The 23650-nt window shown below is 47.5% G+C and overlaps 1 protein-coding gene across 9 annotated transcripts in view; it reads right to left on the reverse strand.

Moving 5' to 3' along the window:
- LOC140404459 (zinc finger protein 609-like) overlaps positions 1-23650 on the reverse strand; it is a 244241-nt gene that overhangs the window by 47378 nt on the left and 173213 nt on the right. For all 9 annotated transcript variants that reach the window (XM_072493031.1, XM_072493033.1, XM_072493028.1 and 6 more), the window contains exons 4-5: positions 7075-7162; positions 511-2971 (exon numbers count right to left, since the gene is read on the reverse strand). In XM_072493031.1, the coding sequence (XP_072349132.1) occupies positions 511-2971; positions 7075-7162 (2549 nt within the window). The remainder of the gene's footprint in view (positions 1-510; positions 2972-7074; positions 7163-23650) is intronic.

The raw sequence follows: 23650 nt of genomic DNA on the forward strand, positions 1-23650 counted from the left end.
CCATCTGGACCGGAGAATCGCCGGGGGGGGGGGGGCGCCAACCGGCGCGGCAAATTCGGCAACCGGCAGGTGCGGGATTCACACCAGCCCCCGGCGATTCTCCGACCCGGCGGGGGGTCGGAGAATCTCGCCCCTTATGTTTCAGAGACACCAAACTTTAGAACCGAACATGGTGATATTTGTGTGATGGGTGGTGTAGGTATTTGTGCGACATATTTTTATTGTGTTGACTGTTTAAAGAGAAATTCATTTTTTAATTTTAAGTGTTGTTTTACTGTTAATTCATGTTTAATTTATATTGATTCGAATTCACGTTGAAGCAAAAGATACAAAAAGTGAAATCTTGCTGGTAATTCCTTCACAGGGAGCCGGTGTGGTAATCATTTGGTAGATTTGTTTTTATGGGGTTTAGGGTTCCCCAACGGGGGAATTAATATTCTTGGCTAAAAGGTGACATCTCGGTATTGCAGAACACACCATAAACCATGGGGTACCAGAGTTTGGTCTCACCTGTCTATACCATAGCGTTGGATCCATTCCAGAGTGTTTGCTCGACTCCAGACCAGGTTTTGTTTCACACACCTCCCTCCCAAGGTGGCTCCCCTCAGTCAATTTCATCTTTAATCCCTCAGCCTGCTGGGATTGCAGCTTGGAAGCATCATCTGCTTTTGCCGTGCTGGCATATTTCATGGAGTCCGTTGGGTCCTTGGGCTTGTTGGGCACTGGTTTGGCAAGGTCGGTTAAGCTGGGGGCTTTTGACAGCGTGGCTGAGGCGGGGGACTTCTGCTTCCATTCTTCCTTGTCTCGGTCTTTCATGCCATGCTCTTGTTTCTTGTCAGCGTCGTTCGTGCCGTGTTTCCCACGGTTCTGCTCTTGCCTCTGCTTATGTTGCTCCTCGCACAGTTTCTCATATTGCTGCCTGTAGGCTGGATTCGTACTCATCACGTGACTATGGTATCCCTGCTCACTGTATCCATACTGGGGCATATATGCATACTGACCATAGTATAGAGGCTGCATGTACATTTGGGGCCTTTGTTGGATCACTGAAGGATGATGGCCTGCGCTGCCCATTTCAATCTTTTTATCCTCTGCACTCTCAACTTTGACCCTCACCTCCACACCCTCCTCATCTATCTCCTTCTTGATTTTGACTGAGTGACTGACTGGCCCTGAGCCGCTCCCGGTACCCCCAGGGCTCGAGTGGGCGTAGTTCGGGGAGTAGTAGGCATCATAGCCCTGATAGTAAGGAGAATGAGTTTCCTTAGTTAAAGGCGGCTGAGTTCTTGACGAAGAGGATGAGGAGGACGAGGAAGAGGAGGAGGAAGAGGAGAATAATGCTTTCTTGGCACTTTCCTTCGCCATTTGGCCCGGAGATGACGTTTTGACTTTCGCCCCTTCTCCCTTCCCTTCTCCGTCTTCTCCCGCATCAGAGATGTCAGAATATGCTGGACTATTGGTTTTGACCGAAGAGCTGTCGGCCCCATTCTGCGTCACCACATGCAAAGGTATTATAGGCGTGACCAAGCCAGTGCCTTCTAGCCTGTTGGCCGTGCCTATGGAGGGGCTCGGCGCATTGTCGGTAAAGCTGTAGATTTTGTCCGCCTCGGCTTTGATACTTGCCAAGCGGCTCTCGTGCGACTCAGAAGAACCGTTCAAGAGGCCCTCGCCTTTGGGCGCAGAATCCGCAGCAGAGTCTCGGAAAGGGCTTTTGCCATCCTCGGGCTTCCCTCCTTTCCCCAGTGGCTTAGAGTTCGCGGTCTCCTTGGCGTCCTTCCTCTTCTTCTCCTTCTTCTTCTTCTCTTTCAAGGGGGTGAGGGCTGGGTTCACTGTAGACGGCTCCCCCATGATAGTCGGCTTGGGCTGAATGGCCTTGAGTGGGGGACTCTTGGACATTGCTTGGACCACAGTGGTGGCCAGGCTTGGAGCAGGCCCTGGGCCGGAGGCAGTGAAAGCAGCAGTGGGGAAAGTGTATATCTGTGCTGGTATGGCAGGGACAATGGGCCGGGCTGATTTGGTTTTGAGGGGCAGCTTCTCTGATTTCGAGCTGCTTGCTTTCTTGGGTTTCTCCTTCTCCAAGACCAATTTCTTTTCACTTGAATCATCGCCATCATTGCCTGTATCATCGCCTGGGCTGGCAATTGGGGGCCCTTCTTCTGCACACTCAATATTATACATCCCACCAGACTCCGGGTCAGCCTCTGAAGGGCCTTTCTTTTTACCAGAGGCCTTCCCGGTACTGAGCTTTGAGGCAGGGGAAGGGCTATGCGCCTCCATGCTGCCTTCCCTCCTCCCTTTGGGCGTGACCGAGCGAGCAGGCGACATGGAGCCCTTTGCCTGGCCGAATGTGTGAGAGCTGGAAGAGCCATTGCAACTACTGGAGTCCTGGCTTAGCAACGGGTGCTGGGTGCAGTCCTCGCCATCCGAGTTCTTCTCCTCGCTGTCAATGTCTCCCTCAAGCTTACCATCACTGTCTGTGTGAGCGTGGGCCTGGTGGTACCGGAGGCCATTAATGTGCTTGTATTTCTTGTTGCAGTTAGGGTGGGGACAGTCAATGAGAACAGGGGATGGGCAATTATGCTCAGGCACGGGGGGCTCAGCTTTCAGTGCTGTGACTGGAGTCGGGGTCACTGCTCCCCGCGAGTTTGAACGCATCCGTTTCCCTCCTTTTGAGTCCTCAGAACTCGAAGTTAAATCCAAGTCTGGGGCGGGTTTAGTTTTCCGCTTGTTGCCTGCTGAAGGACTCGCCTTGATGTCTTCAACGGTGTTTGTTGGGGTGCGTCGCTCGGAGGAGTTCTGACTGCCCCGACGCCCCTTGCTACTCGTGCAGGCCCGAGTCTTGTTCACAACTTTGTTGTCCGGCACTGTGATGGCCTCAATCACTGGAGCATTTGTGTTGGGGCGGGCTCGTTTCCCCCTCCCTCGATTGTTTCCTCTCATCTCGAGGTCACTCGTAGGTGACTCACAAAACCTAGAGAAGAAAAATAAAAGTCAATGGCGGCAGTGAGCAGAACATGATAGAGTCCTGTCGTGTTTCTTGTTTAAATGATGTTAGGACCAGAGTTTAATGGATAATGAAAAGATCTATTGACTAGTAAAGGGCTGAGCTACTCATCACACCTAATCTGGACACAGGGAGAAAGCAAGGATATTAATGCTTTGGTAACAGATTCACAAGATATTGAGTACATGAACGGTGGCACAGTGGGTAGCACTACTGCCTCACAGCACCAGGGACCCGGGTTTGATTCGGGCTGTGTGGAGTTTGCACATTCTCCCCGTGTCTGCATGGGTTTCCTCCGGGTGCCCCGGTTTCCTCCCACAGTCCTAGATGTGCAAGTTACATGGATTGGCCATGATAAATTTCCCCTTAGTGTCCAGGGATGTGGTTAGGTTATGGGGTTACAGAGATAGGGTGGGGTGGACCTGGTTAGAGGGCTCTTACTGAGGGTCCGTGCAGACTCAATGGGCCGAAGGGCCTCCGTCTGCACTGTAGGGATTCTATGAGAAACCACAGTGGAAAGGACTGTACTTAGCTCTGCAGTGAATGCAGATCCGAGCATCGATTGCAGTAGCTTCTTCCACTGGTAGGTTGTCACCCATGGCTTCCTCAAGAAATAAGTGAAGACCCACAAGCTTTCTCACAGAGTTAAAAGGGATGGAAATCTATTAGAGCAGGATGTACCACAGGTTTTCTTGGATATTTTCTAATGGCCTATCATAGTGAGGGTTGCACCAGGCTGGGGGATTGAGAAATCAAGTGAGAAACAGATGCATTTAATTTCTTAAAAACTCTTTTTTTTAAAAAAACATTGATTCCTGATCTCCTACTCACTAACTGTGGCCCAGTAACGCCTCTCCGCCTCTTCCAATGCGGTTCTGATACGATCACCAAGTGGGGAAGAGTAACTCAGAACTATTCTTCCGCTGATCACCTCATGTTACTGCAGGGAAACATCTGGCTTCTGCTTGACACTGCCCAACAGTGAACTAGGCTTGACCAGGAACACTTGGGATAAAGGAGTGGGGGTGCCAAGCCATATCCAATCACTCTTGGCTGAGGTATATTGATGCTCTGTCCTCGTAGCAACTAAAAACTCTTCAAAGTTTAAGATAAGGAAGCATTGGAAAGGGTGCAGAGGAGATTTACCAGAATGTTGCCTGGTATGGAGGGAAGATCTTATGAGGAAAGGCTGAGGGACTTGAGGCTGTTTTCGTTAGAGAGAAGAAGGTTAAGAGGTGACTTAATTGAGGGAAACGATGATCAGAGCATTGGATAGGGTGGACAGTGAGAGCCTTTTTCCTCGGATGGTGATGTCTAACACGAGGAGACATAGCTTTAAATTGAGGGGAGATAGATATAAGACAGATGTCAGAGGTAGGTTCTTTACTCAGAGAGTAGCAAGGGCGTGGAATGCCCTGCCTGCAACAGTAGTGGACTGGCCACCACGAAGGGCATTCAAATAGTCATTGGATAGACATATGGACGATAAGGGAATAGTGTAGATGGGCTTTAGAGTGGTTTCACAGGTCGGCGCAACATCGAGGGCTGAAGGGCCTGTACTGCGCTGTAATGTTCTATGTTCTATAATTCCCAATTAAGGCAGCATGGTGGCGCAGTGGTTAGTGCTGCTGCCTCATGGCACTGAGGTCCCAGGTTCGATCCTGGCTCAGGGTCACTGTCTGTATGGAGTTTGCACATTCTCCCCGTGTCTGCGTGGGTTTCGCCCCCACAACCCAAAAGATGTGCAGGGTAGATGAATTGGCCACGCTAAATTGCCCCTTAATTGGAAAAAATAATGGAGTGCTCTAAATTTATTTAATAAAAGATTATTCCCAATCTAACTGTCCCGCAACAACTAATAATACACAAGTTTTGAAAAATAATTAAGATGATTAGGAGGATTAGATTAGGGGCTGGTTTAGCACAGGGCTAAATCGCTGGCTTTGAAAGCAGAGCAAGGCAGGCCAGCAGCGCGGTGCAATTCCCGTACCAGCCTCCCCGAACAGGCGCCGGAATGTGGCGACTAGGGGCTTTTCACAGTAACTTCATTTGAAGCCTACTTGTGACAATAAGCGATTTTCATTTTTCATTTCATTTCAAGGATAGTACGGTGGCGCAGTGGTTAGCACTGCTGCCTCACGGCGCCGAGCACCCGGGTTCGATCCTGGCCCTGGGTCACTTCACATTCTCCCCGTGTCTGCGTGGGTCTCACCCCCACAACCCAAAGATGTGCAGGGTAGTGGATTGGCCACGCTAAATTGCCCCTTAACTGGAAAAAATGAATTGGGTACTTTAAATTTAAAAAATGATGACTAGAGATTAAAAGTACCATAAAAGTAGCATCCACTACTCCAGAGCTCAATTGGAGCAGCGTGGGAAACAGGGCTTCCAATCCTCAAAGTGTTTATTGAACTATAAAGTCTACTCTTAATTCAAAGTTCCTTATTTCAATTTTTGACTTTGCGAAATGTATGTTGTTTAGTTCAAATTAGTGGATAACTCAAAAAAATTCATCAAAATAATGTTTGAATTAACGGGGCAGCGGAACAGGTGTGAAAGTATTGCGTGATTACGTGAGCACAGAGGAACCCGCAAATCACAGAACTGCCTGTCCAAAATGTACACTGTAGTAAGAACCTCAGCAAAATGGAGGCGAACATTGCGATAGTTAAAGGCACATCTGGATGGTATGCCAAGGAAACTGTAGATTCATTTGGGATCTTTAAGCTGGAATAGTTTTCCTCATGACCCCTGCTGCGTACAACCGGTACACTGGGATGCAAAGTACCACCCATCTGTTTACCATTCCGATATCCCTTACCAGTCCGAGTGACAAGGGCAGCAGACGCAGGGGAAAACTGCCACCTTTAAGTTCCCCTCCAAGCCAGACACCAGCCTGACTTGGAAATACATCGCCGTTCCTTCCCGAAACTCCCTAACAGTACTGTACAACAAAAATAATAGGACGGCACGGTAGCACAGTGGTTAGCACTGTTGCTTCACAGCGCCAGGGACCCGGTTTCGATTCCTGGCTTGGGTCACTGTCTGTGCAGAGTCTGCACGTTCTCCCCGTATCTGCGTGGGTTTCCTCTGGGTGCTCCGGTTTCCCCTCTCAGTCCAAAGATGTGCAGGTTAGGTGGATTTGTTACACTAAATTGTCCCTTAGTGTCCAACGGTTAGATGGGGTTGCTGGTTTACGGGATAGGGTGGAGGTGTGGGCTTAGGTAGGGTGCTCCTTCAGGGGTCGGTGAATACTCGATGGGCCGAATGGCCTCCTTCTGCACTGTAAAGTCCATGATTTTTTTTAAATTTAGAGTGCCCAATTCATTTTTTCCAATTTTTTAATTTAGAGTACACAATTATTTTGTTTTCCAATTAAGGGGCAATTTAGCATGGCCAATCCACCTAACCAGCACATCTTTGAGTTGTGGGGGTGAAACCCATGTAGACACGGGGAGAATGTGCAAACTCCACACGCACAGTGAACCGGGGCCGGGATCTAACCTGGGACCTTGGCACCATGAGGCAGCAGGGCTAACCACTGCGCCACCATTCTGCCCCAAATTCTATGATTCTATTAGTGTCGCAAGTAGGCTTATACATTAACACTGCGATGAAGTTGCTGTTAAAATCCCCTAGTCGCCACACTCCGGCGCCTGTTCGGGTACACTGAGGGAGAATTCAGAATATCCAATTCACCTAACAAGCACGTCTTTCGGGACTTGTGGGAGGAAACCGGAGCACCCGAAGGAAACCCACGCAGACACGGTGAGAACGTGCAGACTCCGCACAGACAGTGACCCAAGCCGGGAATCGAACCTGGGACCCTGACGCTGTGAAACAACAGGGCTAACCACTGCCCATAAACGTGCAACCAGAACCAGCAAATCACTGCACTGAACCTTTCGGCACGTGCAGCGGATCAAGGTGGCAGCTCACAACCACTACCTTCTCACGGGTAATTCGGAATGGGCAATACATGCTGGCCCATCCAGCGGCTCCCTCGCCCAATTTGATAATCTTTACACTGCATGTCTCTTTCAACCCCACAGCTTTATCCCTCTGCTCACCTTGGTGGTGCCCAGTCATGTCTTGTGCAGTCCAAAAGAGTTCCAACGTACGTCTTGTTGCGCCAAGTCACATTCACCACCAGGACACCTGGCAAAGAGGGAAGAGAAAGAGAGGAAATGAGATCACTGGTAAATCATCATGGTGGCATGTGCTAAATGACAATGACACAAATACAACAAGTAATCATAATTCATAACATAGTTATGCACAATCATTCAAATAAAATTACATATGCAAATAATTACAATACATTGCAAAATGTAGGTCGCCTTAATTTACAGCATAAAAATGAAAGGTAGACTGTCCTCTGCAATTTGTATTAAAAGTCCAGAGATCACACGGCGTCTGGTTGATTTTATTAAATTCTCGGTCATTTATATTCTCTTTATGAGTTTTATGAAGTAGGGGACTGGGCTTCTATTTGTTCGATATCTTATCTGATGGTGTATTTTCTCCTTAATGAAAATTAAATATTCAGTAACCCGGAGGACCATATAACCTTTGGTTTAATTAAAAAAACCAACCCCAAGCTGTCTACTGTACCACATTCTTAAGTAAGCCAAGTCTTCAGGGAGCTGGAGGATTTACTAACAGGATGTATCCTGCAGGAAGCTAGGATTTGTGGGCATGTGGCTTTGTATTCTGGGTTCACCCTAGATGAAGGAGGAAGCTGAACAATTTCAGTCCATTCGCTGCACCCCCATGAGCTTTTCAAGAGGTATACCAGGGTCAAAAAACATTTAGCTTGTGCTCAAATTGTGTTTCTTTAAAATAGAGCAAGAGATCTGGTAAACTTGTCCCTTTGATCCAAGCTCCCAAGAGAGGCAACGGACACATTAAAGCTGAACCTTCATTACATATTCAAGCTTTCAACGCAGGTACAAGTCAGCACGGGCCAGGAGAGAGAGGCTGCAGTCCCACTCCCATCTTAATACGGCTTCCGATTTCAGTCCTATTAGACATTTACGTGTCTGCCTGTGGACGTTTATCAGAGCAGTCAATGCTGAGCCCTGTGTCGGCGCTGACTTTAGCAGAGAAATGGGCAGTGTGAAAAATGGGATCATTGAGAGGCCTTGACTCCTGCAACTTGTCACAGCCAGCAGAATGCGGTTACGCGGGTTATTTTTCCCATTTATCAAGTACAAACCCCGTCGCAAATGACCCCAGCGAACCTAGCAATGATTGGCAACATCCTGGGGGGGGGGGGGGGGGCTCGCTGCCAGTCTGGGTAAACAAACAAAGCATCGCACTGACCCAAGTACAACGAAGCCAGTGTTCCGTGCAGTCTCTTTGTCAAACCGCTTTACATCGTCAAAAGAGACCAGGCCAAGTTTCTGTTTCTCAAATGTAAAAGACACGGAATTCGAGCCGCATTGTACACTAGCCATGGAGGGTCAGCTGGCATGGCATTAAACAGAGCACAAATGGTGCCAGCCCTCAAAAGAGCAAAGTCATATCCAATTTATTCCAAGCAAGTACTTGCGGCGTGGCAGCTGCCCAACGGAAAGCAAGTCCAAAATATCTTTTCGTGTTCACGTTGTACTGCAATTATCTTGCCCAACTGCTGCAGAACAGGATGTAGATAAGCTAATCAAACACATTGGGTACCTGGAGCGCCAGCACTCCAGAATTCAAGACAATGTACTCCAGAGGGTATAGAATCAAACTTTGCTGACAGAACAAGGCCATTTGGGACATTGCGCCTCTGTCTTTACAAACACCATGTGAACTCCAACATTAGGTGGCAAGTTGTGACAACGGGTCATCTGGACTCGAAACGTTCGCTTTTTTCTCTCCCTACAGATGCTGCCAGACCTGCTGAGATTTTCCAGCATTTTCTCTTTTGGTTTCAGATTCCAGCATCCGCAGTAATTTGCCTTTATTAGGTGACAAGTTCCTCACTCATTGTCCGGTTATTTATATTATGCACAAACACAGACATTAAAGATTGCCAGAGTTTGCAGTTTTCTGATAGGTCTGGAGACTGATCCCTAATAGAACAGGATGGAGGGGGCGGAGAGCGTGTTGCTCCATATTAATAGGTCGTGGATTTGCAATATATTCTGATTTGATCACAAGACCATTTACATTACAATTATCAACCATCGTGCCAGGTCAGACCAAGTACATCTTGTAAAAGACACTGACGGAAGCCAACAGGAAATGCCAGTGCCTCAGCCAGCAGCCACAGTATTTGAACCGGCCTGCAGGGGGCAGACCATGCCTAGTAATGGTTGTACTCCAGCACTTTGTCAAACAAAACACCTTCTAGTCGGGAACTCCCCGAACATACATACAAGGCCTGAGTGGAGGCTCCCCTGCCCCCAGCCAGTGTCACCCAGGCGTTCTCACCTCCCCAAATACACGCAACCCCACCTGGGTGCTCCCTATGAACTATAGTTCTCCAGAGGTTTCTGTACTTTGTACAAAAAGAGCCTAAATTTGGACAATAAGACATAGGAGCAGAATTAGGCCACTCGGCCCATAGAGTCTGCTCCGCCATTCATTCATACTGAGATTTTTCTCATCCCCATTCTCCTGACTTCTCCCCATGACCCCTGATCTCCTTATTAATCAAGATCCTATCTATCTCTGTTTTAAAGACACTCAGTGATTTGGCCTCCACAGCCTTCTGCGGCAAAGAGTTCCACAGATACACCACCCTCTGGCTGAAGAAATTCCTCCTCATCTCTGTTTTAAAGGATCGTCCCTTTAGTCTGAGATTGTGTCCTCTGCTTCTAGTTGTTCCTACAAGTGGAAACATCCTCTCCACGTCCACTCTATCCAGGCCTCACAGTATCCTGCAACTTTCAATAAGATCCCTCCTCATCCTTCTAAACTCCAACGAGTACAGACCCAGAGTCCTCAACCGTTCCTCATACGACAAGTTCTTTATTCCAGGGATCATTCTTGTGAACCTCCTCTGGACCCTTTCCAAGGCCAGCACATCCTTCCTTGGATAAGGGGCCCAATACTCCAATGGAAGAGAACGTACTGCTGAAGCTTTACTTGGGCATTTGACACTTTGTGGTCCAGCTCCAAATCTGCATCGTGTTTGCGGAATCTCAAATGTTGTGCCTCTAACTACCACTCAAATGACCGGCTGACTCAAACTTATTATCAACACCAAAATTTCCCACCATTGCTTTGGGAAATTTTTCCTCGCACATAAAGTACAGACGGACCCATCATGTACAGAAAAGGGCTGACTAAATCCTGGGAGCACCTCGGCATATTATGGAATAGAGGGAACAATTGTCATTGAGTTGCTACTGTGGATATTTGCCCCCTTAGAACTGTCAGAAACTAGGCTGCTGGCAACTGGAGCAACATGATCCCCAGGGTCTGTCTGGTGTGAGTCTCTCTGTGGGTCTCATCCCTTCCCATCTCCGTAACCCTGTCCAGCCCTGAAATCCTTCAACAATTTCACCTTCCCCTCCGACTCTGGCCTCCCCCAGGGCCATTGTTACGGTGCTCCCTCAGCTGAGCAGGTAGGCCCCAAACTCTGCACTTCATTCCCTAAACATCTCCCGAATTCCCACCTTGGCCACCGCTCCTCGTGTTTCCTTTCTTGGATCAGTGTCAACATTTCTCTCATTGGTTTCCTGAGCGACGTCTTGTATTAAAAGCAGCTACAGAAATGCTCCCCTTCCAGGAATGCCCACCCCGAAGCACTGAAGGGGCATAGGGGTGCGAAACATTAACTCGGTTTTCTCTATCCACAGATGCTGCCAGACCTGCTGAGATTTTCCAGCGTTTTCTGCTTTTGTATCAGATTTGTAGCATCCATGTAGTATTTGGCTTTTTGTCTGTACAAAGTGCACGTTGCTGCTGCTATTGTTGGGGCTGGGGTGCAATATTAGCCAGAATTGGAGATGAATCCAATTTCTTCACTCCCTGCTCCCTAAATTGACCCAAATGTATCTGTTTAATCCTCAGCAGGTTACAGACTTTAACCAGTACATCGGAGGGGAGGAGAAGTGAGGGAGCGAGAGAGAAAGTGCGTTAGAGAATGCACAGGAGAGAGCACGAGCGAGAGAGAGAGAGCGCAAGCGAGCACGTGAGAGCGAGAGGGCGACAGAGCACGTGAGAGAGCGCGTGAGAGAGCGCGTGAGAGTGCGCGTGAGAGAGCACGAGCGAGAGAGAGCGAGAGAGTGCGTGAGAGGACGCACGGGAGAGAGCACGAGCGAGAGAGAGAGCGCAAGCGAGCACGTGAGAGCGAGAGGGGGGTGAGAAAGCGCGTGAGAGAACGCTTGGGAGAGAGCACGAGCGAGAGAGAGAGCGTAAGCGAGCACGTGAGAGCGAGAGAGGGCGAGAGAGAGCGAGAGAGGGCGAGAGAGGGCGAGGGAGCGCGTGAGAGAACGCACGGGAGAGAGCACGAGCGAGAGAGAGCGCAAGTGAGCATGTGAGAGCGAGAGAGAATAATCGGCAGACACCCTTATGCTCTCTGCCACCAAGACTGGAAGAAGCAGTCCTCTGATCTGTGTGTGATGGTCAGTCACAGCTGGGATTTCAAGCTGTTCCTCTGGTTCTGGGAATTTTCTTTCCCACACCTGCACTTCCTCAGAATAGACCTTTAATTAATTGGTGCCATTTATGGTCAATTACATCATTAAATTGGCTGTTGACCTGGACTGGATCCAGCTGAATTAACCTCGGGAAATCAATGCTTTCCAGACACAGAACCCACCCCAACAGACAGTTATTGTACCTCGAGGGGATCTGACACACTCCCTCTTCCCTCAAGCGCACAGCCGAACACGAAACAACCTTTAATCAGTTACTACTTGGCAACAAATAATTTTTAAAAACACATCAACACATTGAACACTGATGGGAATAAAGACAAAGACAAGACGGCAACCTGGCAAAAATACCTGATTCACTTGTTGTGACAGTGACTTTGAACTAGTCACTAGACTAAAGAACAGTGAGAAGAATAGGAAGGAAATATTGACTGGAGGAATGGGGATTGTATTTGGAGGTAAGGTGTCCAGGACTATGGGGAAAGAGCAGGAGGGGGAGGCTAATCAGATCGCTCTTTCAAGGGGCAATTTAGTGTGGCCTACGCTGCACATCATTGGGCTGCGGGGCGCGGCCCTCGCAGACGTGGGGAGAATGTGCAAACTCCACACGGACAGTGACCAACGGCTGGAATCGAACCCAGGTCCTCGGCGCCGTGAGGCAGCAGTGCTAACCACTGTGCCACCGTGCCCCTTTCAGAGCTGGCGCAGAAGGCATGAAGGGCTGAGTGCCAACCACAGGCATGCAGGAGGCCGCATGCAGCACCCTGCTGAAAGAGCACCTAGACAGTGCGTGACCCGCTCCCCCAGCTCTTTACCCACCGTCAAAGGGCACAGGAGTTGGAGGTTAAAAAAAAAACCTCAAGTTACAGAAATGAAATGAAAAATGAAATTGCTCGTCACAAGTAGGCTTCAAATGAAGTTACTGTGAAAAGCCCCTAGTCGCCACATTCCGGCGCCTGTTCGGGGAGGCTGTTACGGGAATTGAACCGTGCTGCTGGCCTGCCTGGGTCGGCTTTCAAAGACAGCTATTTAGCCCAGTGTGCTAAACCAGCCCCTACTGCAAAAACCTATGACTGAATGCAAAGACCTGTGACTGAATGGTCAGAGCAGTGAAGGTTAGGAAGGCTGGGGAACATTCAGGGATCGTATGAAGATGTCCGATGGCGTGGACATATCGATTTCTATCCCTTCAAAATCAATTATATCGAGGCAGAGTTAACCTCACACTGAAAAAAACCCTCAGACAGGCTCTATTGTAAAGAGTGCATGCCAAAACCGCCCCACTGTGCAAGGCATGCAGAGCACGGTGTGGCATAATGGGAGGGGGTTTGATTATGGGGTGCCCTGAATACACGTTTTTATATGAGCGGGTTTTCTCCCTGATCACCAGCAGTATTTTTCCAGCTGGAACAAAGATTTGCATGGGCTCACCCTGGGCCTTTCTTGGAAAAGCCCCCTCCACACCCTCAAACAGGCTAGAGGTGGTACGATGACCTCGCATAATAGCCCTCCTGGCCCACACACCTTGCAGCCGGCACTGCCAGCCAGCACGAGCCCCCAGTACGCCTCACTTCATTCAACACAATAGCACAGGTCGCAGATGTTCCAACAATTGTGTCAGTGTGCTGCCTACATGCAATGCACAACACATAAACAAGTCTTTCAACACAGCAGTAATTATACACCAAGTGAGCCGCCTCCCACACTATTTACTTCATTTCACCTCACAACATATCCATCCATTCCTTTCTCTTTCTTGCACTTTTCTCTAGTTTCCCCTTAAATGTAATTCACCTCAACCGGGCCAAGTGGGAGTGAAGCATAGGAAACACTCTCCGGGTAACGAGGTTCTGCCTGAATTCCTTCCGCGATTTAGTTAGCGAGCTATCTTTTTTTTTTTATAAATATTTTTATTCAGGACATTTTTATTTTACATACAAAACACAACATTTCATCCAACATTATACATTTCTCACGATGAACACCCCATCCACCATATCACCCCACTTGCCCGTTTTGTAACTATAGAACAAAAAACAACCCCCCCCCCCCCGATGCTTACCAAAGGAGATGAACAGCCTCCACCTGGATTAGAACCTCTCCTCCAAACCTCCAATGGCAAACTGTATCTTCTTCAAATGTTAAAATTCCAACAGGCCACTCGCTCACCCCGCTGCCCAATCCGGAGCCTGCCACCCTAACAATCGCCTCCGAGCGGTGTGTGGCGTTCACCGGCCCCCTTAAACACCGCTCGCATCTGTCCTCCACCACCTCTAGAAAGAACCCATTCATGTGCGTCTTTGTCATGTGTTTAAACTGTATTAAACTCAATCTCACACACGAGGAGGTCGAGTTTATCCTACGCAAGGCCTCACTCCAAACCCACCCCCCCTCAAATGCACCACCCAACCCCTCCTCCCACTTCCTCTTTACCTCCTCCATCGAGGCCCTCTCCCTTTCCATTAATTGCCCATAGATATTGGAGATCTTGCCCTCCCCTGTCCCATCCTCAGACACTATCTTCCCCAACAACGAAGGGGGCAGTAACCGCAGACACGTGGCCAGCTCCTTCCTAGCGATCGTATATGTATGACTTCTAGTTTTGGACACCACATGAATGGAAATATCATTGATAGTTTTACCCTGTGAAGCCATGTTACAATTTTAAAGTCCTCTATCAGGTCACCCCCTCGGCCTTCCCTTTTATTTAGAGAAAAGAGCCCGAGTCTGTTCACTCTTTACTGATAGGTACGACAACCCCCGCAGTTCTAATCTTAATTTCTTAAACAACGTTTGCAGTTTCTTTGTAACATGGCGAACCAAACCCGCTCAGCAGTCAAAAGTGTTGTCAACCAAGCTTTTATACACGCTTAACATAATGGCTCAGTTTTATCCCATTTGAAATGAACATCCATGCTTGGTTTGCACGTTTTTGTGGCTTTGGTAGCACACACTGCAACTTTTAATGATTTATGGACCAATATTTCCAGGCCCTCTCGTATCTCTCCTCAGTTTAGTCTCTTGTTTCCATGGACTCCCCATTTCCCTGACCAAATTTTCTCACTCGTCTATATTGAAATTCATCCGCCATTGACACGCCAGTTCTGCAATGTGGTCTTGTTGTTCTGTCAGTCGTCCTCAGTATTAACTACACCCCCCCCAGTTTGGTGTCATCGGCAAATTTTGATATTGTAATTCTGATTCCTGAGTCCATGTCGCTCATGCAATCAGTGAACCACAAGTGGACCCACCACCTAACCTTGTTGAACATCACTTCCCACCTTCCGCAAGTAGCTACCTTTAACTCCCTCCTCCCTGTCGATACTTGTATCAGCGTTGGGTGTATTTGCCTTGGAGTGGCTGAGCATAAGAAACACACGCATGCACACACCCACTCTGTAACCCAATCCACCCAATCCACACTGAGGTAATGTGTGTCTAATCGGAATGGAATGTCAGCCAGCAATCTGCACAACAAATTCACTTTTCATTCGGAATGAGAGGGATCAGAGTTTCCTGAAACCCGACCTCCCTCAGCATTTACACAGACCAGCTTGGCTGGCTGCCAAAGGTCACACTGGAGTAGTTTACCAGCAGCTGAGTGTTTGAACAGAATCAGCAATTAAAAGGCAGACGACTTCCCTTCCCTCCAGATAGGCCTCCTCGTCCTCATCCGCACTGTTCTGCAGATTGCACCCCACCACACAACGGCCTGGAATTTCCTGCGATTGTGCATTGGGATCACAGCACAAGAGCTAACTTGCGAAGTTTTCTCCAAGGGGCAAATTTGCAAGTAACCGATTCGCGCTGGTTTTATGCCAAAATCTCATGGAGCAAGGATTTCCTTAGTTGCTTGATGCTTCCAATATACATTCACCCTCTGCCCATTACCTTTTTTTGTCTCCCGCGCAAAATACCTGCTCACTCAGGTTCCTTGCACGAACCAGTAATGCTTAAAGATGCGCCTGAAGATTCAGGTGCAGTACGTCCAAAAGTCATCAAAGTTAGTTATCCTAAATTCGTTAAGTTTGCTAACAATTTTCCTTTTTTAAAAATAAATTTAAAGTGCCCAATTCTCTTTTTTATTCCAATTAAGAGGCAATTTAGCGTGGCCAATCCAACTACCCTGCAAATCTTTGGGTTGTGGAGGTGAAACCCATGCAGACATAGGAAGAAGGTACAAACTCCACACAGAAAGGTGCTGCTACAGAGGGGAAGGCAGGCAGGGGGCTTGGGTCTTCCGAACCGGATGTATTACTACTGGGCGGCGAACGTGGAGAAGGTGCGGAGCTGGGTCAGAGGGGTTGATTCCCAGTGGGTTAGAATGGAGGAGAGTTTGTGCAGGGGGTCGGGATTGAAAGCACTAGCAACAGCGCCGCTCCCAATAGCCCCGGGTAAGTACTCAGGGGGTCCGGTAATAATAGCTTCATTGAGAATTTGGAGGCAGTTTCGCCAACACTTCGGGTTGGGGGCAGGGTCAAGGGAAACGCCGATTCGGGGGAACCACAGATTTGAGCCAGGGACGCGGGATGGAAATTTTCAGAAATGGGAGGAGAAGGGGATTAAGATACTAAAAGATTTGCTTCTTAGGGGTCGGTTTGCAGGGCTGAAGGAGCCGGAAGCGAAGTATGGATTGGAGCAGGGGGAAATATTTAGATACATGCAGGTTCGGGATTTTGCCAGAAAGGAGATACAGAGCTTCCCGGTGGAGCCGGCCTCCACATTGCTGGAGGAGGTGCTGATGACAGGGGGACTGGAGAAGGGGGTAGTGTCAGCGGTTTACGGAGCTATTTTGGAAGAGGAGAAGGTACCACTGGAAGGAATCAAAGCAAAGTGGGAGGAAGAGTTGGGAGAGGATATGGAGGAGGGGTTCTGGTGAGAGGTGCTCACGAGAGTGAATGCCTTCACCTCGTGCGCGAGGTTGGGCTGATACAGCTGAAGGTGGTATACAGAGCACACCTCACGAGGGCGAGGATGAGCCGATTCTTTGAAGGAGTAGAAGATGTGTGAACATTGCGGGGGAGGCCCCACTAATCACATTCATATGTTTTGGTCCTGTCCAAAGCTAGAGGATTACTGGAAGGAGGTTTTTAGGGTAATTTCTGAAGTGGTGCACGTGAAACTGGACCCGAAGTCGGATCCTGATAGGTTGGAGAGCAGCCTCTCCACCCTGTGCCCTGGCGTGGCGGGGGGACCTGTTGGAATTCTTGACTCTGGAGAAGGTTAAGTTTGAAATGAGGGGAAGGATGGAGGGGTTCTACAATTCATGGGCATTATTCATTATGCACTTTCAAGAACTGGATAACATCGAACATTAGTTTGGGGGGGGGGGGGGGGGGGGGGGGGGGGGGTGTTAATGGCGACTATGGGTGATTCCGGATGCCTTTTTGTCATTTGTTTATGTGAACATGCGGGCTAATGTTTGGGGTTCGGTGGAGGATTGGATCGTTGTTATTGATATGGGGATTGACATATTTGTTACTGATTATTGTTTGTTGTTGGTGGGTGTAAACTTGGGAGAAAATGTGAAAAAGGAGGAGAATAAAAAAAATATTTTTTTAAAAACTCCACAGACAGTGAGTCGGGGTTGGGATCGAACCCGGGTCCTCGGCACCATGAGACAGCAGTGCTAACCAATGCGCAACAATGCCGTCCCGAACAATTTTCTTTGGGATTCTTCTTATTGACGCCAACACCACACTGGTCTTCTTGTCTTGCAACAGAAGAAGGATATTAACTCGCCTCAGAGACTGACAATAGTGGTGTTTCGGAACCCTGGAATCACAGCAGACCAGAGTGAAGCTTAATGTCAAGTCCACACATTGTTACCCTCAGGGAATCTAGACAATAAACGATAATAATGGGCAGTCTTTGTGCTGTCAGACCTGTTGCGATTGTCCAGTATTATCTGTTTTTCTTTCAGATTCCAGCATCCGCAGTAATTTACTTTCATCTCCGAGGGCCCCCAGGTGAAATCTATGACACTAACTTGCCTAGCATAGGCACAAGGGGCTGAATAGCTTCCTTCTGTGCTACAATTTTCTTCGACATTACCAAATAGAAGCTTTTTCTCAACTGAGTTCGTCATGAGCTCACACGTCTAATCCCCCAGGAGCCAGATCCATAGCACTAACAACTCCATTTCCCTTACACCAAAACAATTAAATAAATATCGCCAACATCTCTTCCAGAAATTTGCTTCGGGAGAAAGGCATTCAGGTATAGGTAATCAGCAGAGGGAAGATTCTACATAAGGCGTTCAGGAGGAGTTGGAAGAAGCCAGCATCATGGTTTAAATACTCTCCAGTCTGTTGGATTTGATTTATTGTCATGTGTACCCAGGTACAGTGTAAAGTATTGTTCTGCGTACAGTCCAGACAGATTGTTCCATACTTGAATAAGCATAGGACATACGAGAGATACACAATGTAAATACATAGACACAGACATCGGGTGAAGCACACGGAGTGTGGCGCTACTCAGTAGAGAAGATTTGTGGAGAGATCAGCTCAGTCCACAAGAGGGTCATTCAGGAGCCTGGTAAGTGGGGAAGAAGCTGTTTTTGAACCTGTTAGTGCGGGTTCTCAGCCTTGTATATCTCTTGCCTGATGGTTGGAAGAGATAAAAACCCGGGTGGGAGGAGTAATACTCGACATACACATTCAAGTCCACAAGACAGTATACATACAGATTACACAGTCTGGACACATAGCTCAATTCTATTTGTAAACAGAGTACAACCAATAAAATGTACATAAAACTTTAAATTATTACCTTACATATTCGGTTTATTGAGCTTAATGCCCATATCCAATAAGAGGAAATGTAGCCGTTTCTTGTCATGATAGGGAGATATTAGGAACTTGGGTCCAGAAATGGGGTCCAAGATGCAGCAGGCAATTTAGGGGTTAAACGGTCTGAAGAAAAGGACTATTAGCAGAGTCAGAGGGATACACCACAGCCTGAGTTACCTTGATCCATTCAAACTTCACCTCATTAGTGGGAATACACAGGATGCATTTTTCAGCCAGGATGGTCCACCCAAGATCTATTGTCGTTCAGGACAATCTAGTTTGATCAGCCATCAGACCACCAGAGTCTGATGATCTATTTGTCCATCATTGAAAGGTTAGTTCCATATAAATGGCATAGCTCTGTTCTTTGGTATAAACAGCAGTGAGCAATCAGCCAAGAAATCAAGAATAGATTCAGGTCTGACCACCTCAGGGGAGAACCTTTGTTTGAAGAGCTGGGCAGAGCTGTGAGAGAGGGGGCAGGAAGTGTTGTTTTGGACAGTTAGAAGCAGAAGGCTGGGTATACAGAGGACGGAAGTCACAAAAGTTGCCACTGAGGCAGGCTTTGAAAAAAGATTCAGAACAAATGTCCCTAACCGAAGAAAAGTGCTTCGCAAATGCAAGTATTCCCGTTGTCTTTGTGTAAGTGGAATGTGGGCTGCATTTTTGCGTACAGAGCGATTTAATGGGAACTCGTGTGTGAAGGTTAAGAAACTACATGTAATCTGTTGGTGTTAGCTGAAGTAAAAGTTTAAATATGGGTTTCTCTTCTTTTGTTTTAATAAAGTTTGTTTATAAAATAACCATGCCTTATTTCTAACATTATCACTCCTGGCCGGAATCGATCTTTCTGCAGCCTTCAAACTTAAAACACGCTACGTGTCTAGTTCAGGCATTGTTGAGAGCTGACCAGGCGTCCGTAACACTCTCCGGGACTTGCAATGGCATTACCATCGCTGAATCTCCCACTAACATCCTGGGGGTTACCACTGACTAGAAACCGAACTAGACCAGTCAAAAGAGGCTCCTCCCTCTGCAACTGGATCCTCGACTTCCTGAGCCATAGACTGCAATCAGTAAGGATAAAAAACACACCTCCTCCACGTTAGTCTTCACTACCGGGGCACATATGCAGCCCCCTACTATGCTCCACATACACACATGACTGTGTGGCAAAATTCAGCTCCAACTTCATCTTCAAGTTTGCTGATGACATGACCGTAGTGCATCGGATCTCAAACAACGATGAGTTAGAATACAGAAGGGACATAGAGAAGCTAGTGGAGTTATGTAACGACAAGTCTCTCCCTCAATGTCAGCAACACTAAGGAGCTGGTCATTGACTTCAGGAAGCGAATTTCCGCACACACCCCTGTCTGCATCAATTGGTGCAGAGGTGGAGATGGTCAACAGCTTCAAATTCCTAGGTGTGCACATCACCAGGAATCTCCCCTCATCCACCCACATCGACGCTACGACCAAGAAAGCACCAACAGCGCCTAAACCTCCACAGGAAACTAAGGAAATTCGGCACGTCCACATTGACTCTTACCAATTTTTGCAGATGCACCATAGAAAGCATCCAGCTTTGACAAAGGGTCACCTGGCCTCAAAACATAAGCTCTTTTCTCTCCCTACAGATGCTGAGATTTACCAGCATTTCTTTCTCTTTGATTTCAGATTCCAGCATCCGCAGTAATTTGCTTTTATAGAAAGCATCTATCTGGCTGCATCACAGCCTGGTATGGCAACTGCTCAGCCCAAGACCATAAGAAACTGCCTGGTCTGTATGCAGGACAATACTTTTCACTGTCCCTCGGTACACGTCACAGTAAATCCAAATCGGAATCAAGATGAAAATTGTGGCTACAAGAGCAGGTCAGAAGCTGGGAATTCTGTGGCGAGTAACTCATCTCCTGATTCTCCAAAGACTATTAGGTCATACTGCAGTTATTTATTTACACATACTGCACAAAGCTTGTTACCTGTTTATAGATACTATGCATGCAACTCATAGTTCCTAAAACACAATGCTCAGACACTGCGCACAATGGAACTTCCAGTAGATACCAAGGAACAGACCAAACGCACGGCACATGAACTACTGGAAATTGAATTGTTAGCTCATGCAGTAATCTAATCTTAATTAGTGTCACAAGTAGGCTTACATTAACACTGCAATGAAGTTACTGTGAAAAGCCTCTAGTCGCCACATTCCAGCGCCTGTTCGGGTACACAGAGGGAGAATTCAGAATGTCCAATTCACCCAATAAGCACATCTTTCGGGATTTGTGGGAAGAAACCTGAGCACCCAGAGGAAACCCACGCAGACACAGGGAGAACGTGCCTACTCCGCACAGACAGTGACCCAAGCGGGGAAATGGAAACTGGGACTCTGGCGCTGTGACGCAACAGTGCTAACCACTGTGCTACCGAGCAAATGGAGCTACATGTTGGGGGACAGGTTTATGGCCCATTCATGCACAAACCACCTTTTGGATGAAGTGACACACGAGCCCCGCTGGCCTGTTGAAGTTAGCGTGAAGACGAGCAGGCGTTTTCTCAGCACCCTGGCCAACACTGAACACTGACTCACAAACACATCGAGCGGCCATTCACCTTGATGCCGTTAGTGAGGACTTTGCTGTTCCAAATTAACTGTCGGTGCCTACTGACAATTCCAAACATCTTTGTCTGAACAATGCTTTAAAATGGCCTGAGGATGCAAAAGATATCGAACCTTCCTGTCCAATGGAATATTTTACTCCTTTACAACATTAGAACGAGTGTCGGAGACTGAGCTGCACGATCCTCAAATCCCTTTCAGCTACTTGAGTCTCACCTGTCGTCAGCGACAAGCCCCTAACAGGGCAACAAATGCTGGGCTTGCCGATGATGTCCACATCCCCTGAGCACATTATAAAAGAACTGCAATGGGCTTTAGCGAAATCAAACACCATTTGGAGCATGCTTGAATTTCACCTCCTTTTTGGTCATGTACAGCAAAGCTGGAATAGCGGCATGTACTGTGCTTGATATCCAGAACGTCAAATGCCCACATTCATCCTGACTTACTGAGGGGTGTCCAACACTGGCTTTGCTCATTAGGTGAAGAAAATGATGGACAAAAAGTTGTATGTCTCTGGGCAGAAATATGTTTGTGGGCTGATTAAAAAGCTGGTTATATGTTTGAACTCGCTCCAGATTGATTCCCCAGAGTTATAAGGAGCGGAAACACAGTCCACTGCTGACATATCCACCAGTGACACTGAGAGGCCAGCAAGGTCCTGAGCCGTGATCAGCTCAGGGAACAGCCATAAATATACATAATTCTACAAGGCTGACCTAAATGGGATTTTAAGAAAACAAGTGCTGCCCGGTGAATACCACTTTAAATGACATCTTGTGTTAGTTGTGGCGCCCTCGCCTCTGACATAACATACAACATACAACATAGAACATTAAACCGCAGTACAGGCTATTCGGCCCTCGATGTTGCGCCGACCTGTGAAACCACTCTAAAGCCCTTATCGTCCATATGTCTATCCAGATTCAAGATTCAAGTCCCACTCCAGGATCGAAGCATAAATCTCTAGGCTTAGACTCCAGTGCCATATGACGAACCGCTGCATTGTCAAAGAAGCCAATTTTCAAACAAGACATTAAACCACTTTTCAGATGGATATAAAACATCCCATAGCCCTATTTTCAGGAGGAGTTACTCAGGCTCATATTTAATCCTCCATCAACATAACAACAGATTACCTGGTCATTATTACATTGTTGCTGTGGGAGCTTGATGTGCACATTTTGTTGCCACGTTTTCTACATAAGATGTCCAACAGTAACCATTCTTCAAGTACAAGATTTTGCTGGCTCTATTTCTCTGGGAAACTAGGGAGGAGATTGCTGAGCCTTTGGCTTTGATCTTTAAGTCATCTTTATCTACAGGAATAGTGCCAGAAGACTGGAGGATAGCAAATGTTGTCCCCTTGTTCAAGAAGGGGAGTAGAGACAACCCCGGTAACTATAGACCAGTGGGCCTTACTTCTGTTGTGGGCAAAGTCTTGGAAAGGTTTATAAGAGATAGGATGTATAATCATCTGGAAAGGAATAATTTGTTTAGAGATAGTCAACACAGTTTTGTGAAGGGTAGGTTGTGCCTCACAAACCTTATTGAGTTCTTTGAGAAGGTGACCAAACAGGTGGATGAGGGTAAAGCAGTTGATGTGGTGTATATGGATTTCAGTAAAGCGCTTGATAAGGTTCCCCACGGTAGGCTACTGCAGAAAATACGGAGGCACGGGATTCAGGGTGAATTAGCAGTTTGGATCAGAAATTGGCTAGCTGGAAGAAGACAAAGGGTGGTGATTGATGGGAAATGTTCAGACTGGAGTCCAGTTACTAGTGGTGTACCACAAGGATCTGTTTTGGGGCCACTGCTGTTTGTCATTTTTATAAATGACCTGGAGGAGGGCATAGAAGGATGGGTGAGTAAATTTGCAGATGACACTTAAGTCGGTGGAGTTGTGGACAGTGCGGAAGGATGTTACAAGTTACAGAGGGACATAGATAAGCTGCAGCACTGGGCTGAGAGGTGGCAAATGGAGTTTAATGCAGAAAAGTGTGAGGTGATTCATTTTGGAAGGAATAACAGGGAGACAGAGTACTGGGCTAATGGTAAGATTCTTGGCAGTGTGGATGAGCACAGAGATCTCGGTGTCCATGCACATGGATCCCTGAAAGTTTCCACCCAGGTTGAGAGGGTTGTTAAGAAGGCGTATGGTGTGTTAGCTTTTATTGGTAGAGGGACTGAGTTTCGGAGCCATGAGGTCATGCTGCAGCTGTACAAAACTCTGGTGCGGCCGCATTTGGAGTATTGCGTGCAATTCTGGTCGCCGCATTATAGGAAGGATGTGGAAGCATTGGAAAGGGTGCAGAGGAGATTTACCAGAATGTTGCCTGGTATGGAGGGAAGATCTTATAAGGGAAGGCTGAGGGACTTGAGGCTGTTTTCATTAGAGAGATGATAGTTAAGAGGTGACTTAATTGAGGCATACAAGATGATCAGAGGATTGGATAGGGTGGACAGTGAAAGCGCTTTTCCTCGGATGGTGATGTCTAGCACGAGGGGACATAGCTTTAAATTGAGGGGAGATAGATATAGGACAGATGTCAGAGGTAGGTTCTTTACTCAGAGAGTAGTAAGAGCGTGGAATGCCCTGCCTGCAACAGTAGTGGACTCGCCAACATTA

Source organism: Scyliorhinus torazame, chromosome 30, assembly GCF_047496885.1.
Source record: "Scyliorhinus torazame isolate Kashiwa2021f chromosome 30, sScyTor2.1, whole genome shotgun sequence".
In the NCBI taxonomy this organism is placed as follows: Eukaryota; Metazoa; Chordata; class Chondrichthyes; order Carcharhiniformes; family Scyliorhinidae; genus Scyliorhinus; species Scyliorhinus torazame.